The 15,622-nt window shown below is 39.7% G+C and overlaps 1 protein-coding gene across 1 annotated transcript in view; it reads right to left on the bottom strand.

Annotated features, from left to right (window-relative positions):
* LOC122814240 (cytochrome P450 4B1-like) overlaps positions 1–15,622 on the bottom strand; it is a 535,277-nt gene that overhangs the window by 186,477 nt on the left and 333,178 nt on the right. The window contains exon 8 of the mRNA XM_044086838.1: positions 10,019–10,152. Within this exon, the coding sequence (XP_043942773.1) occupies positions 10,019–10,152 (134 nt within the window). The remainder of the gene's footprint in view (positions 1–10,018; positions 10,153–15,622) is intronic.

The raw sequence follows: 15,622 nt of genomic DNA, 5'->3' as shown, positions 1-15,622 counted from the left end.
GTGTGTGTGTGTGTGTATGTGTGTGTGTCTGTGTGTGTGTCTGTCTGTAAATATATGGAATAGTGTATGCGTGTGCATGTGTGTGTATCTGTGTATATGTATATGTGTGTATATATATATATATATATATATATATATATATATATATATATATATATATATATATATGAGTGTGTGTACACACTATATACTAAGACTGTTAAGTCTTTATCACAGCTAAATCTCTGTGTTCACCAAGACTTTTGATCAATGCACATGCTAATATGTTCTATTTTCACCTATCACTGTGTTAACTAGCTTTGTAAGCCAGTCAGACCATCTTCCATACATAGTATAATGATCTTGGCTTTGATTCTTCCTGTAGGCACACAGTCCTCCACATATACTGTGTTACATCACAGATTATGTAATACTATGAATGTAAATTTACAAAACTCAGTTTATGCTTCTAGCTAACTTTGTGTGACCTATGCATTTTGTTTAGTCCAGGAGATATGAAATATCCCGCAAAATGACTGGTGCTGGTATATACTGTTAAATTAAATTTCCACTGACAATGCTACACAGAGAACTGGTTTACTTTGGGCAGTAAAAACAAATGGGAATGGTGAGGGGTGTTCTTCCTTTTCTAGCTGTGTTGCTTTCTAATGGCAAGATTATAACCACATGCACAAAGGAACAACCAACTGCTGAAATTGACTGACTGGAAGACTGATGCCTGCCTGTAGTTAACTACAAAATCATACATATGATTTCCTGCAATTAAGCTTTATGATGTATGATGCCATCTGGCATTATGCCAGACTCCATAAGTGGCCATCATCATATGTCTGCCATCTGGGAACCTTTCTACATACGAAAACTATAGCCGACCTCCATTGCCCATGCTAAAAAAACTTAAGTGAGAACATTTTTTCCTCAGCTACTACTTTAGAACATTCAGATGCCCAGCCAAACTTTAATCTCTAATGATGCTGAGCTACAAGATTTAATTTCTTTCATTATATCTTAAATTCATTAGCCCCATTATGAAACATCGACATCACAATCTGCTGCCCTCCTCTTGGTTCAGCCCTTAATGAAAACAATAGAAGAAAGCACAGAATAAGTGCTGATGTACTTACATGACTGATATAGCACAGGCATAACCTTATGTACACTATCTGAGAACATCTGCAGGACGTTAAGCATAAATACTTTACTGAACTCTTTGATAGCATATTAATGACTATATAAAGAAATGCTGGACCGATGCCAAACAAATACTTAAATCATTCAACCGCATATCATCAATGTAAGTCCAAGTCTAAAAGTCTAAAGTCTAAAAGATCAGTCATTCACCACATTTTTCTAAATTATATACAACTCATGAAGAGTACCAAATAGTTACTCAGAAAGATGTCTTAATATGTGCATCCAATACTTGTCAATCACATTCTGCACTGTTCACTCTCCTGCTCTGTTTTATTTGCTGTTACACAAAACAAAGCCTATCCACATCACCCCACCTCGAAAACCTGCATCCTATGTACCTACAATCTGCCCTGAAGACCATCCACAAACCAACCAAATGTAGCTTAAACGCTACATCACAGCTCTAGAAAACGCCAAAACAAATGTATTATCTCAAAACGCTTGGAAGTTACTATCCCACCATCCTTCTAAATAATGTAGCTAAAGTACTGGAAAAGCTAATACACAAAGAACTACTTTCCTTCATTTGCAATGACCACCTACACTTAGACTCCCAATATTGCTTTCAGTTACCTCATAGATGAGTGTGCACTAATCTGGCTAACTGAACTTATTAGACATGGGTCCAGAATCAAAAGTTCTACCAAGGAGCACAGTATTAGCCTCCCTTCACCTAATCACAAAAGGTAGTTCAGAAAAAACGCTATAAATGCAGCCTTGATAAGTAAGCACAATGGGGCCATTCCGCATTCTGACAAGCTGCCTCAGTTACTTGGTGCACCTTGTTCATTAAAAAAAGACATTATGGAGATGCCAGAATAAGTCAACATCAAATCTTCTGTACAGCCGTACACGGAATTATCTTTATGTTGAATAATGTTGGTAACTGTACAAAGAAGTAACAGTAAATGACCAAATACATTCTCTGTGCAACTACTGTGGTGCAACAGATACTTCAACATGCAATGCCGAGTTGCAAGGTTGCACCATTTGAGGCTCATTGTTGTGAGACACTATTTCTCAACCATTCACTAAAAAGTAACTGGGGATGTCATTAAGCACAAACATCTGTGTTGAGGCATAAGTCGTTTCCGGCTTCCTGGTCAAAAAAAAAAAAAAAAAGATAAGCCTAGAAACTATAACTAAAACACATATACAAAAAGACTTTTTTTTGCAGGGTGAAAACTCCCACTGCATTCCCATTCGGAAACTTTGGCCTCAAACTACCCCCATTCACAATCATACACCCTCAGGTGGGAAAGGGCATGTCACTATTTTATATAGAACAATGCTTTTCTCTCTGACCTTCTCTATAAGTGGGACTTAGCCAATGGGACTCTCTCTTAAATAGTAAATAAAAATAAACAAAAAAATATTGTTTGCATTACCATCAAAAGTTCTGTTAAAAGCTGGCATGCTTTTCTTTTTGCACTCTTACATAGTTCTTGTCACAGAAGTCCCTTTCATCCAAAAACATGAAAAATGGAAACCAAAGGACATCTGCTAGGAAAAAATCATCTGTAAATTTACAAAGTATGCACTGCAGATTCTGACAGAGTTGTGGGGATGAGGCTGATATTAATTCAGCTTTTTTTATTATCTCCACAGCTTACTGAGCACAAACTTTAGAGATAATTCATAAATAAATGCCTTGACAAATGAGCAACAAAACTACGTGTAGCCTCGCACAGCCCACTATATCACCTGCCTTAAAGCAAAGACAAGCACAAACTCACTGTACCAACTGCTATATAAGCACAGGCAAGGTATAAAACAACTAACACTAGAGTTGACAAGAATTCTGGAATGGACAAAGCTGATCTTTACAAAGTAAGACTTTAGCCTGCATTATTAATGTTCAAAAACAGACCTGCTGGTACTGATCTCCCATCAGGAAAGGTCATTGTTTTGGTAGTCATTCGTGATATTAGAGGTACAGGTGGGTATAACCTCATGCATTCTTTAATAACCATGGTGGTATAAGTCAGCTTGCCAAGGTCATTCCTAAAGATAGAAAGAAGAAAATAATTCATTATAAAACAAATTAAAAATTTGTACTACAGTGAAAGATATACAAGTCACAACACTCCTGCAATTCCAGATAACAACTCTGTTCACACACAGACACACACACACACACACACACATACATAATTTAATAAACTGTAAAACACACGCGGTTATAAAAAATGGTAGGGTATATCAGTCGTATCAAGAAAACTTTAATGATTTATCCCACAAACATCTAAAACCAAGACTTATGAGTCATACTCCTGCTATCCCCTTATCCTTCATCAATCCTGTATCGATTTAGGGGTTTTTTTTTGGGGGGGGGGTTGCATAATTTTATGCTTGTAAAACATGTTGTATTATGGAAAATGAAATGTAATGTAGAGTTTTTTTCTTGGTTTGTTTGAAACTTAAAAAAATTGAAAGGTCGAGTTACATGAAATATAACTTGTCTGTTAGCTAGACAGGGATTAAAAGTTTGCAGTTTTACTGTCCTAGTAAAAGTTATGCTTGTTTATTTGTTTAAACTATGGGAAAACCATTGTTTTTTAATATTAATTGTTTGTAGCATCTTACCCTCACCAAGAATGATGCCACAATATGAAGACAAGATGATCAATTTCAACAATTGGCTTAAGTACTGGTGTCATTCAAAGGGGATCCAATGCCTGTCAGCTTGGGATGATATGCTCGACAAGCCACGATGCTTCGCTAGGGACGGCTTGCACCTGTCACCCCTGGGCTTTCGGATATTGGCAAAGGCTCTTGCTACCCCCATAGTGCCTTTTTTAGGCAAGGCTCAAAAGACAAACCCACCTCCATAGGTATCACAAGGGATAAGAAACTAAGAGTAATGCTACTCAGCGCCAGAAGTCTAAACCTCAAGATGCCTTTTCGAAACTCTCCTTAGCATGGAGAACATCGATATCTGTGCAGTAACAGAAACCTGGTTCAGGGCTCCGAGAGCACCCCAGCACTACCAGGTTATACCTCATACCATGCTTTTCCCCAAAACTTGGACGAACCACAAAAGGAGAGTATCGATATTCATCAAAGATACCCACACCTCCAGGTTGGTGGCACAGCACGAAGCATCAGAGACTATCCATGTGCAACTAACAGTGGGTAAAACTGCCTTCCAGTTTATAGCCTGCTACAGACCACCCTCCCAAACCCAGTAACCCCACTCGGCCTTCCTGAGAACACTGGAAAATATGAAGCCCTCCCCAAACACCATTATATTGGGCGCCTTCAACTACCCAAACATAGACTGGGAGCATTACTCTAACTGCAACACCTAGCCCAAAGGTTCCTAGAATTTATAAACTCAAATGCTATGGAACAACTTGTTACCACTCCCACAAGAGGGGAAAACATACTGGACCTGATCATCACCAACATGGGGACTCTATGCTCCAGACCAGAAGTGTATCCCTCACTGGTAAGATCAGACCATAAACTAATCTCACTGGATATTCACATCCCGACCCCACCCCTGCACAAAAAACCACAGTGAAAAACTTCTCTAAAGCAAATTTTACACTCCTTAAAACTGAGGTGGAATCCTTCAAAGCCCCGGGCCTGTGGAAAATACGCCCAGACCGCAGAAACCTTTATAAGCGCATTCTATGAACACCTTCAGGAATGCATGGATCATCGATCCCAAATAAAACCAAGACCCAATCCTCCAAAGGCAGGCGTCCTGTCTGGTGGACCCCAACCATAAACAAACTATACAATAGAAGGAGGAAGCTACTAAATGATAAAGCAAAATCCCAAAAGGGAAGGCATCACTGATCAGTATTAGCAAAAACTACAGGCACACATAAAATTGTCTAAGGCCAGCTTCGAGAGAAAAATTGCACAGGACACTGCCATGAGGGCCTGTATCTCCGAGACTCTTCTTGCTGAAGTAATTGCCAAAAGGAAAACTGTTTTCCAGGAGAGAAATTGTAATTCTGAAGATGCTGCTGGCTCAAAAGGAGGAAGAGTTAATTTTTCCAAGACGAAGTTGAGGTCCCATGCAGGCACTGGTGGTTTTCTTGGAGGTTTGATATTCTTTATCCCTCTTAGAAACTGTCTTAGCAAAGGATGTGAAAACACAGGTGGATCACAGTTGTATTTTGCTGAAACTGCTAAAGCGTGAATTTTTATGGAAGAATATGAAAGGCCATTGTGAAGCATTTCTGCCAAGTATTCTAGTATCTGTGGGATGCTCATTACTGATGCATCCTGACCCTTGTTGACATTCCAGATGTTGAATCTCTTCCATTTGGCTGTGTAAGTTTTTCTGGTGGAAGGTCTGCGTGCTTCCAGTAAGATCTCTTGAACTTTTTTAGAGAGAAAGATATGGGGAGAAGTCATGGAACCCTCCAAGCTGTCAGTTGCAATGTTTGCAGGTTGGGATGAACAGTCCTGTAATTGTGCTGAGTTATAAGCAGAGGTCATTGAGGCAGGGGCCACGGATTGGTGTGAGTTATGCTCCTTAGTAATGGATACCAGTGCTGTCTTGGCCAGTCTGGAGCTATCAAAATGCCTTTCGGTTGTTCTGCTTTGATCTTCAGTAACACCTTGGTCATTAATGGTAGAGGTGGGAATGCATAGATTGTTAGAGAATTCCAGCTGAAGGAGAGAGCATCCATTCTCCAGGCTTGAGGATGGTGTGTCCTTGAGCAGAACTTCTTCAGATGATGATTGAGGTGTGAGGCAAAGAGATCTATGTACGGCCTTCCCCATGTATGAGTTATTTGTGAAAAAATGTCTGGATGCAACATCCATTCGTGCGGGTCCATAATGTTTCTGCTTAGACTGTCCGCCAGAACATTGTCCCTGCCTGGAACAAACTGGGATTGCACCTGTATGTTCAGTTTCAGGGATTTTTCCCAAAGAGTCATTGTTAGTCTGCAGAGAGGGTAAGAATGGGTGCCTCCCTGTTTGTTTATGTACCACATAACAGTGGTGTTGTCTGTCTTTATTAGCAGATGACCTTGCTGAAGAAATTTTCCGAAGGCCTCGACTGCATGAATCACTGCCAACATCTCTTTTTGATTGATGTGTAGATGCAATTCCCGGGGTGTCCATTGACCTTGAATGCATCTGCCCTTCATGTGCGCCCCCCCATCCATGATCTGAGGCGTCTGTTGTAATGGTTTGGCTTGATTGAGGTTTGTTGAAGGACATGCCTTTGTTTAGCTGGCTTGCTTGTGCCCACCACAAAAATTCCTTTTGTAGACATGGAATGAGTGGAATAATTGCTTCTAAGTTGTGGCTGTGTTGAGACCATAAATTTTTTAGGTACCATTGTAGTTTTCTCATGTGTAGTCTTGCCAGCGGAATCAGAAGAATGCAAGATGCCATGAAACCCAGGGCCTGCAGGATTTTCCTTGCAGTCATCTGGGTGTGGTTTGCTAGACTTTTGAAGTCATTTGGTAACTGTCCTTGTTTTTCTTCTGTGAGGAAAGCCATTTGTGAGTTTGTGTCCAGTTTGGCTCCTAGAAAAATTATTTGTTGGGATGGCAGTAGTCTTGATTTTTGAATGTTGACTGTGTATCCCAAAGCCTGTAGTAAGTGAATGACATAGTCCAAGTTTCTTATAAAGACTTGCTTGCTGTCCGCTTGTATAAGGCAGTCGTCCAGGTAAGGGTATATTTGTATCCCCTGGAGTCTGCAATGTGTAATTACTGATGCCAGGCATTTCGTGAATACTCTGGGCGCAGTAGATAAGCCAAAAGGCAATGCTGAGAATTGATAATGCTCTGACCCTGCAAGAAATCTGAGGTATCTTCTGCAGCTGTGTCTGATTGGGACATGCAGGTATGCCTCCTTGAGGTCCAGAGTAACCAGCCAAGACCCCTTGCCCAGCATGGGAAGAAGTTGCTGTAACGTCAGCATTTTGAATTTTGGGCACAATGAGAAAAGTGTTTAGAGCGGACAAGTCCAGTATAGGTCTCCATTGCTTTTCTTTTCTTGGAACAAGGAACAGTCTTGAGTAGAATCCCTGGCCTTGTTCCTGAGGAGGATCCTTTTCTATTGCTTTGATTTGTAGCAGCTTTGAAACTTGTATGAGTGCCTCTGCCCTTTGATTTTGTGGCAGGTTTGGCATGCCTTGTCTTGTTGGTAAAGTATGGAAGTGGAACCTGTAACCTTTGTCTATTATGTCCAAAATCCATTTGTCCTTTGTAAAAACGTGCCAATTTTTTGAAAATAAAGATAATTTTCCGCCTAAAGGTGCTTCTCTTTGAGCCTTGGTCGGCGGTGTCAGAGTCAAGTCATTGTGTTTGTCCCTGTGGAGCAGTAGAAGTCCCTGCGCCACTTCTCTGATTAGTAGGTTGCCATTGGCGGCCCCTGTAGGAGCCTCGGTATTGGCCTCTACCTCGAGCATGCCTGTTTTTTTCCCCTTTGGAACTTGTCAGTGTCTGGAAAGGACCAATTCTTCGAAGGCCAATTCCTGCTGAACCTTGGTGGCTGAACTTGGAGGAAATCTTTGACTGTTTGTACTGATTTAGCCTTTTCCTCAATTGATTTCAACACACCCTGCGCATTATCACCAAATAGCTTGTGTTTTTCCAGAGGTGTATCTAGAAGCTTTACTTTAACATGATCTGGCAATGCCTGTTCTTTCAACCAAGCATGTCTATGTATGACGGCCCCTGTCATAGCTGCTCTACATGAAGCTTCCAATGTATCATAACCACACTGAAGAAAATGATTGCTAACCTGCTGAGTGTTATGGACCAAATCCTGCAAGGCCTTTCTATCTAAAGGCTCAGGAGAGGCTAACTTTTTCTGCAAATCATCCAACAAGAAATCCTGATACTGAAACATATGAAAAAGACAGTTAAGTGCCCTCATGCCAAGGGTGGTAGAGGTATACACTTTTTTACCCCACCTCTCCAGGGACCTAGATTCCCTGTCTGCGGGCAAAGGATTTTTGGCCGTGGATGTGGCCACCCCTTTGGGCCCCCGAGAAATAGTTTCTAGATCAACAGAGTGGGCCTTAAAGAGATGTTTATGAGTTTCAGGAACCCTGTAATATCTGTCTGGCTTGACAGGGGCAGGAGGGAGAGAATCAGGAGAAGTACTGGAGTCTGAGTACACATCATCCAATACATCTAACACTGGGGGTATAGCTAAAGGCCTGTGCTGGGGTAACTTGAGGAAAGTCCGAAGCCTTTTCCTGGAGTTGGAGAAATCCTGGCCCTGCCACTGAAAATGCTCTCTCATGGAGTGGAAAATTTCCCCGAAAGAAATATCCCCAGGAGGAGAGGCAGAGGGAATGGATTCATCAGCATCAGAATCCTCGTAGGCCTGGAAGGTTTCTTCCTGGGAATCTGAATGGCCTGACTCATCAGAGGCTTCATCTGAGGAAAGGGTATCTGCCTGCTCAACCCTAGGTCTTTTGTCTGAAGGCGGCTGAGAACCTCTGTCTGGATGAGCCTGAGAGCCCCTGATTAAAGAAATTAGATCTGCAGCTAAAGTCATGATCTGTTTATCCGAAGTGGGACCCTGAGAAAAAGATTTAGGAGGGTGAGACTTAGCCTGGCTGGCAGCCTTAGCACGTGTGTAGGCCTTGATGGACATAGGCACAGGAGGCCTAGCTGCCCCACGTGCTGGAGTGACTTTGTCCACTGGTATGGTGTCAGGCAAATCTTGGGCTTCGGTTTCAGGAGGAAAATCAACAACCGGCACTGGGGAAGCCTCCGGGACCAAAGTGTGCGGTAAAGTGGTGTCGTCGGCCTGGAGCGGTTGAATTACCACCTCCGAAGAGACCGATGCACTCGCGGTAGGCTTTAGCGTGGTGTTGGTGGAAGTCGCGGGCCGCGAATATCGGTCCCGGTCCTTCCGTTTTTTGGAAACATGTGCTGTCGGTAGTTCCGACGGCATGATATAGGAGTAATTTTCCCCAAAAAAGTCTACAGCAAATTCTGCCCGGCGCCTAAGTGTGCACTTATTGAAGCAAGCACAGACAGCACAGGCCGAGACGTCGTGGTCTGGGCCGAGGCAGGGAAGGCAATAAGAATGGAAGTCCTTATGAGGTATTTGTTTACCACAAGACAAGCAATTATTAACTTTTGCAGTTTTATCTGACATCGGCTGAGGCAAGAAAAGGTTCCCCAATGGGGTACTTAGCTTTTTGATGACTTCGGTATCTGAAAACACAGGAGCTGGCCGACCAGCACTTGCGAACTGCTTCTGCTTCGGGCACCGTGCGGCAAGAAAGACTGAAGAAGATGGCGTCGGCAGATGCTTTTATACCCCAGCCGCTCTGACGTCGGGGAAGAGGTGACAACAGCCGACGCCGGACCCAGACTTTGGAATCCGGCCGACTGAAGGGCTGCCTGAGGCAGGACAATCCATATGTCAGGACTGCAGTTGCATTCTTGAAGGACATCCTGTGGACTAATTTTTCCAAAAAACATGAAAAATGGAAACCAAAGGACATCTGCTAGGAAAAAAATCATCTGTAAATTTACAAAGTATGCACTGCAAATTCTGACAGAGTTGTGGGGATGAGGCTGATATTAATTCAGCTTTTTTTTATTATCTCCACAGCTTACTGAACACAAACTTTAGAGATAATTCATAAATAAATGCCTTGACAAATGAGCAACAAAATTACGTGTAGTCTCACACAGCCCACTATATCACCTGCCTTAAAGCAAAGACAAGCACAAACTCACTGTACCAACTGCTATATAAGCACAGGCAAGGTATAAAACAACTAACACTAGAGTTGACAAGAATTCTGGAATGGACAAAGCTGATCTTTACAAAGTAAGACTTTAGCCTGCATTATTAATGTTCAAAAACAGACCTGCTGGTACTGATCTCCCATCAGGAAAGGTCATTGTTTTGGTAGTCATTCGTGATATTAGAGGTACAGGTGGGTATAACCTCATGCATTCTTTAATAACCATGGTGGTATAAGTCAGCTTGCCAAGGTCATTCCTAAAGATAGAAAGAAGAAAATAATTCAGTATAAAACAAATTAAAAATTTGTACTACAGTGAAAGATATACAAGTCAAAACACTCCTGCAATTCCAGATAACAACTCTGTTCACACACAGACACACACACACACACATACATAATTTAATAAAATATAAAACACACGCGGTTATAAAAAATGGTAGGGTATATTAGTCGTATCAAGAATACTTTAATGATTTATCCCACAAACATCTAAAACCAAGACTTATGAGTCATACTCCTGCTATCCCCACTTATCCTTCATCAATCCTGTATCGATTTAGGTTTTTTTTTTTGGGGGGGGGGTGCATAATTTTATGCTTGTAAAACATGTTGTATTATGGAAAATGAAATGTAACGTAGACTTTTTTTCTTGGTTTGTTTGAAACTTAAAAAAACTGAAAGGTCGAGTTACATGAAATATAACTTGTCTATTAGCTAGACAGGGATTAAAAGTTTGCAGTTTTACTGTCCTAGTAAAAGTTATGCTTGTTTATTTGTTTAAACTATGGGAAAACCATTGTTTTTTTTAATATTAATTGTTTGTTTAAAAAAATACACAGAATGTGTATAAGAAATAGTTTTCAATTTACAGATAACTATGACATCTAGGAACTCAGTATCCTCATGTGCCTTGTTTTATTTTAAACTAATTTTTAGGGAAATGTGGAAAAACAACCTTTGCTGCAAGCAACACAAGGAATGTGAAAAAAGGACATGCTGAAAGTGGCTATTAACCCTCCATTTTCTATGGCTATTTCCTATGAAAAATGGAAAGATGCCCTGATATTTTAAGGGGAAAATGATTTACTTTCTTCTAATACTGTTAAGAGATACAATTCTGTATCATGAACATTCTACACAAGCTATAAAGAAAGGCTACTAATATTGTGTGTTTTTTCTTTGGTAATAAAAATAAGCCTTTTGCACCACATGAGTACGGTTTATCTTGTAAAATGTCACATTTAACTTTCAAGTAAAAAACAGCTCTGACATACTGAGCATGAGAGAAGGCAGGGAGAAACACGAAAAGGAAGCTATTAATCTTAGGTGAACAACTGTAACTTAACAGAAGCCCAGGTGGCATACAAACTGGATTCAAATAATTGTAGCAAGGCTACATGCAAAACACTGATATGTGTCATGAACTGCTCCTTTAAGTGAGGGCGTTACCTAATGTCATGTGATTCAGAGTTAATCAGTCCCTTTTGTATTGTTGTTGTCCTTGTACTGCTAAGCATTACACCTCTCTTGGCAGGCCAGTACTCTGTTGAATCCCAAGCTGCAGCATCTGCTGTACCTGGCTTTTGCCAAGTGAAGGTACTATGCAAAGGTTTGCCAGCACCTTTGCTAACTTGTATCTAATCACTCTCTGATTATCTACAGGATACACAGAACAAATTTAAGAAATGCAATGGGTTCCCATGTGGCAAAACTTTAATTTGGCAAACTCAACACTGTATATCCTCTAATCTCTTCTTTCTATTCTTTGTAAATGGGTATTAACTCATGATACAACATTCTAATTTTTTTTCAATAAACATATTTATTAAATTATCACGTATGACATAGGCAATCTTACATTTATATAAATGAAAAACAAACACTGACACCATTTTAGGCGCAATTATACATCAAAGACACCATTGAAACAACTGCAGTTGCAAACATTATACATCACTTATAATCTATCTATTCATCGTCAATTAAGCATTATATAGCTCATTCAAATCCTGCCTCTTAAACCTCATTCCTTCTCTGCATATATTGTTCCCACAATTCCCAGTTTTTTCTATGTAGTTTGCTCCTTCCTTTTCCTAAAGATCCCAATTCCAGTTGTTTTACCTTTGTTACTATATTCACTACTTCTAGTACAGTTGGTGTAGACTTTGATTTCCACTTTTTAGTAATTGCTTTTTTGGCGGCCACCATAATTAGACTCGGCAAGGCTCTACTAGGCAATTCCAATTCTGTATCATAGCTACAAAAATCATCTCGCCAGTCAATTCAATCTGCTCACCCAGCATCTCCAACACAGCAATCCGCAGGGAATCCCTAAAGTCTGCCAGCTCATTACACTTCCAAAAAATATGTTCCCAGCCACCTCCTTCTTGCCTCTCACACTGCCAACATTTGCCATCCACCTCAGGAAAAATTCTTTGGAGTCTACTTGGGTATAAAATACCTATGTAAACACTTCATACAATATTTTGATTTTGATCTAATCAGACAAATAAATAATGTTTTTGATGCTTCTACTTTTCCTGGGACAGGTCCAGTTGTTTTGTAGCACTCAACAACAGAATGAAAGTGATCATCAAACTACAGCTTACTGTTAACAGTACATTGTAATCCTTGTATACGTAATGTTTTCTACTTTATGTCTATTTATATAACATACACTTTGTGTAAATGATGCCCCAAACGACGCACACTTCATTTCCATGTGTTAATAATCATATAATTATCTTCAGAACACTTGTAAAGATTATTAAATTGAGTCTGTAACTTAAAGATGGCTTAACCATTTGTAATATAATCCCTAGTTTCAAATTTTCAGCATACAGACAATAAAAAAACAAGATTATAAATCAATATCTTTAATGTACAGACTAAGTAAATAGGGCCCAGCACCACCCTTGGAGGATTCCCTGGTCACATCCCAACATTTTCACATAACGATCTTCATTTAAAAGTTTCCAGCAATCCATGAAACCCAAGATGATAAAAAAATTATCATTGCATCTTCAAGATTATCAGTGAATGAATTATCATATCAAAGCTGATGTGAAGTCTCTGCACAACATGTCTTTACTAATATTATATTCCAATGCTGCTAATACATTATCATAGAAATACAGATTACAGGGTTGTGAAAACCTGTGTTTAACCCAAGCATGCTGATTTATGCCACATCATCCCAGCATTATATTCATTAGGTCCCAAAAATACATCAACAATTGCTTAACTGAACCTCAATTTAGGCCAAAAGTGTCTGGAATAGAGTACACAACTGAGGATGTAGATTACATCCTTAAGCTTTAATTCTGGACAGTATACGGTTATCTTAGAAAGATAGTTGATTGTATACTGTGCCTGAGGGAGGTGGCTATGGAAGAACATTGTGTGTTTGTGACAGTTGATGCAAATTCACCCAATAAAATCATAAACCATCAAGATGGCTTAGCAGATGTTCAGTGGTTATTAAACACCTATTCAGATTACAATCCTAATGTATACATTATATTGTATGAGTAAATTCTGAGAAGCAATATATTTGAATTTGAAGGTACAGTATATTTACAACAAAGAGTGACTGCCAAGGACCATCCCATGGACCAGGTCTATGCATGTAATTATTTAGCCTATAAGAAACACGTATGCAGGACCAATGGCTATTTAAAAAAAAAATATATAAAAAAATGTTCTTTTACTGGCAATGGTTTTATGATTATTAGAACAACATTTCAGTGTGGAATATTTAATCTCCATTTTGAAGGAATGTTATCAATCCCTCTCACTGACATATGAATGTAATACAGACAGGATAACATTCTTGGATGCAGTGTTGTAGAGGGTAGGGCAAGTCACAGAGTAACCCCATAGTAAAGTGGCAGGTGTTAATAAGGGTCTGATTTACAATGGTTGCCACCCATACTGTATGTTAAAAAGAACAGCCCAAGAGTTATATTTCTTAGGGTTGATCATAATATTACAATGAGAGAGTCTGCGAAAGAAGCTATGAGAACAGAACATGACAGACTGCTTGAAAAGAAGGTACCAAGATACTGGATTCTTCTTCTTCTTTTGGCTTTTTCCTGGTTAGCGGTCGCCATAGCGGATCAACTGTCCGCTCATGATTGGCACTGGAGTTTTACGGTGTCGAGTTGCCAGCCCAGCGCCCAACCTTCCACAGAAGGCACACATGCATGCACTCACAGATAGGGCCAATTTAGAGTGTCTAATCCACCTACAGCATGTCTTTGGGATGTGGGAGGAAACTGGAGCACCCAGAGGAAACCCACACGACCACAGGGAGGGCATGCAGACTCCGCTCAGACGGCACCCCAGCCGAGGATCAAACTGGAGAACCTCTTGCTGTGAGGCGGCAACGCCAACTGCTGCACCATCGTAGCTGCCCCAGATACTGGATTAAGAAATGAAATAAAAAAGTAGAGAATGATACTGAAAATAGGGACGCTTTTTCCAGGTTTAGCGCAAAAAGGAAAAATGCTGTCAACAAAAAACGATGTTTGCATACATGTTGAGTACACACAACTTTTCAACCAGTTGCCTTTAGAATCGTGGACAAATCCAAAACTAACCAGGGATTATTTTTTTTTATTTTAATTAGTACTGTTAACTTTGGAAGTTCACAGAATATGAGCACGTGCATTAAGATGCATTTTCTGAAGTAAAAAAAAGTTATAGACCTGGTTCCTAAAGACTTGCTCTCAATAAAAGTGACCTCTTACACTAACAGTTGATCTTTTGGAATCTTGCCCCCAGTGTACGCCTTTTTATAGATAAGCCTTACAAGTCAGTTACACCGAGAACAACTCTTTTGGAATCTACCATATATCTTTAATTATTGCTATTATTAACTGTAGTCCACCACTTTTTCTCATAAAAATCACCAGTTTTAGGAGGAATTAGCTGGGATATAGCAACGTTTCTAGCCAAAATCAGGGACTTTTGAGAGGCATGCGAGTGCATATACCACTATGGGTAGTGCACATTAAAATGGGATCAGGTGAAATCAGAATGTATTGTGTAGTAACAGCACAACAGCAAATAGTACCCAGCGATTTACATATATACAGAAAAAAAACTAAGGGAATGGTTTAATAACAGTCACATTTGAAAGCATGCTATAAGAGAATGGATAACTGGAGTAAGTATGAATACACAAAGCTGTAGTACTTGTAATTACACTAAACCACCTGTTGTTTATACATCCACAAATACAGGTCAAGTATTACTTAAAGGGGAAAGCAGATCATAGGACTTGTTTATTGATGTATGCAGCAAAAACTGAACTTAAAAGATTTTATATATGAAAACTGAAAAAACACTCTATGAAAGAGTTACAGAATGCATCCAGTGCATTAAAAGGGTGAGGAAATAAATGTTTTTACAATGTACTGTAATGTTTTGAATGAAATACAAAATTCTTTGCTTTCAGTTGTTGAAAGTTATATACAACAGAGTATGGTATGGAGGTAATGTTAAAAAATGATTGTTATAAGCACAAAACTAGTGGTACTTGTCCCTAGATACCTGTAGAGGCTTAGTTTTAAATGATAAAATTGGTACTAAATAGAACTGGAAGGTAAAACACAATCTGAATTTGACTTAATACTTTTTAGATTATAAGAAGTTTAAAAGAAGTACTTAAATGTAGCTGTCCCACTGTATTTTGTTTACTTTTTGATTGACTGACGGTTT

This window comes from Protopterus annectens, chromosome 10.part0 (genome assembly GCF_019279795.1).
Source record: "Protopterus annectens isolate FY-2018-M chromosome 10.part0, PAN1.0, whole genome shotgun sequence".
Taxonomy (NCBI): Eukaryota; Metazoa; Chordata; order Ceratodontiformes; family Protopteridae; genus Protopterus; species Protopterus annectens.
This window is presented reverse-complemented; position numbering and strand designations above follow the sequence as displayed.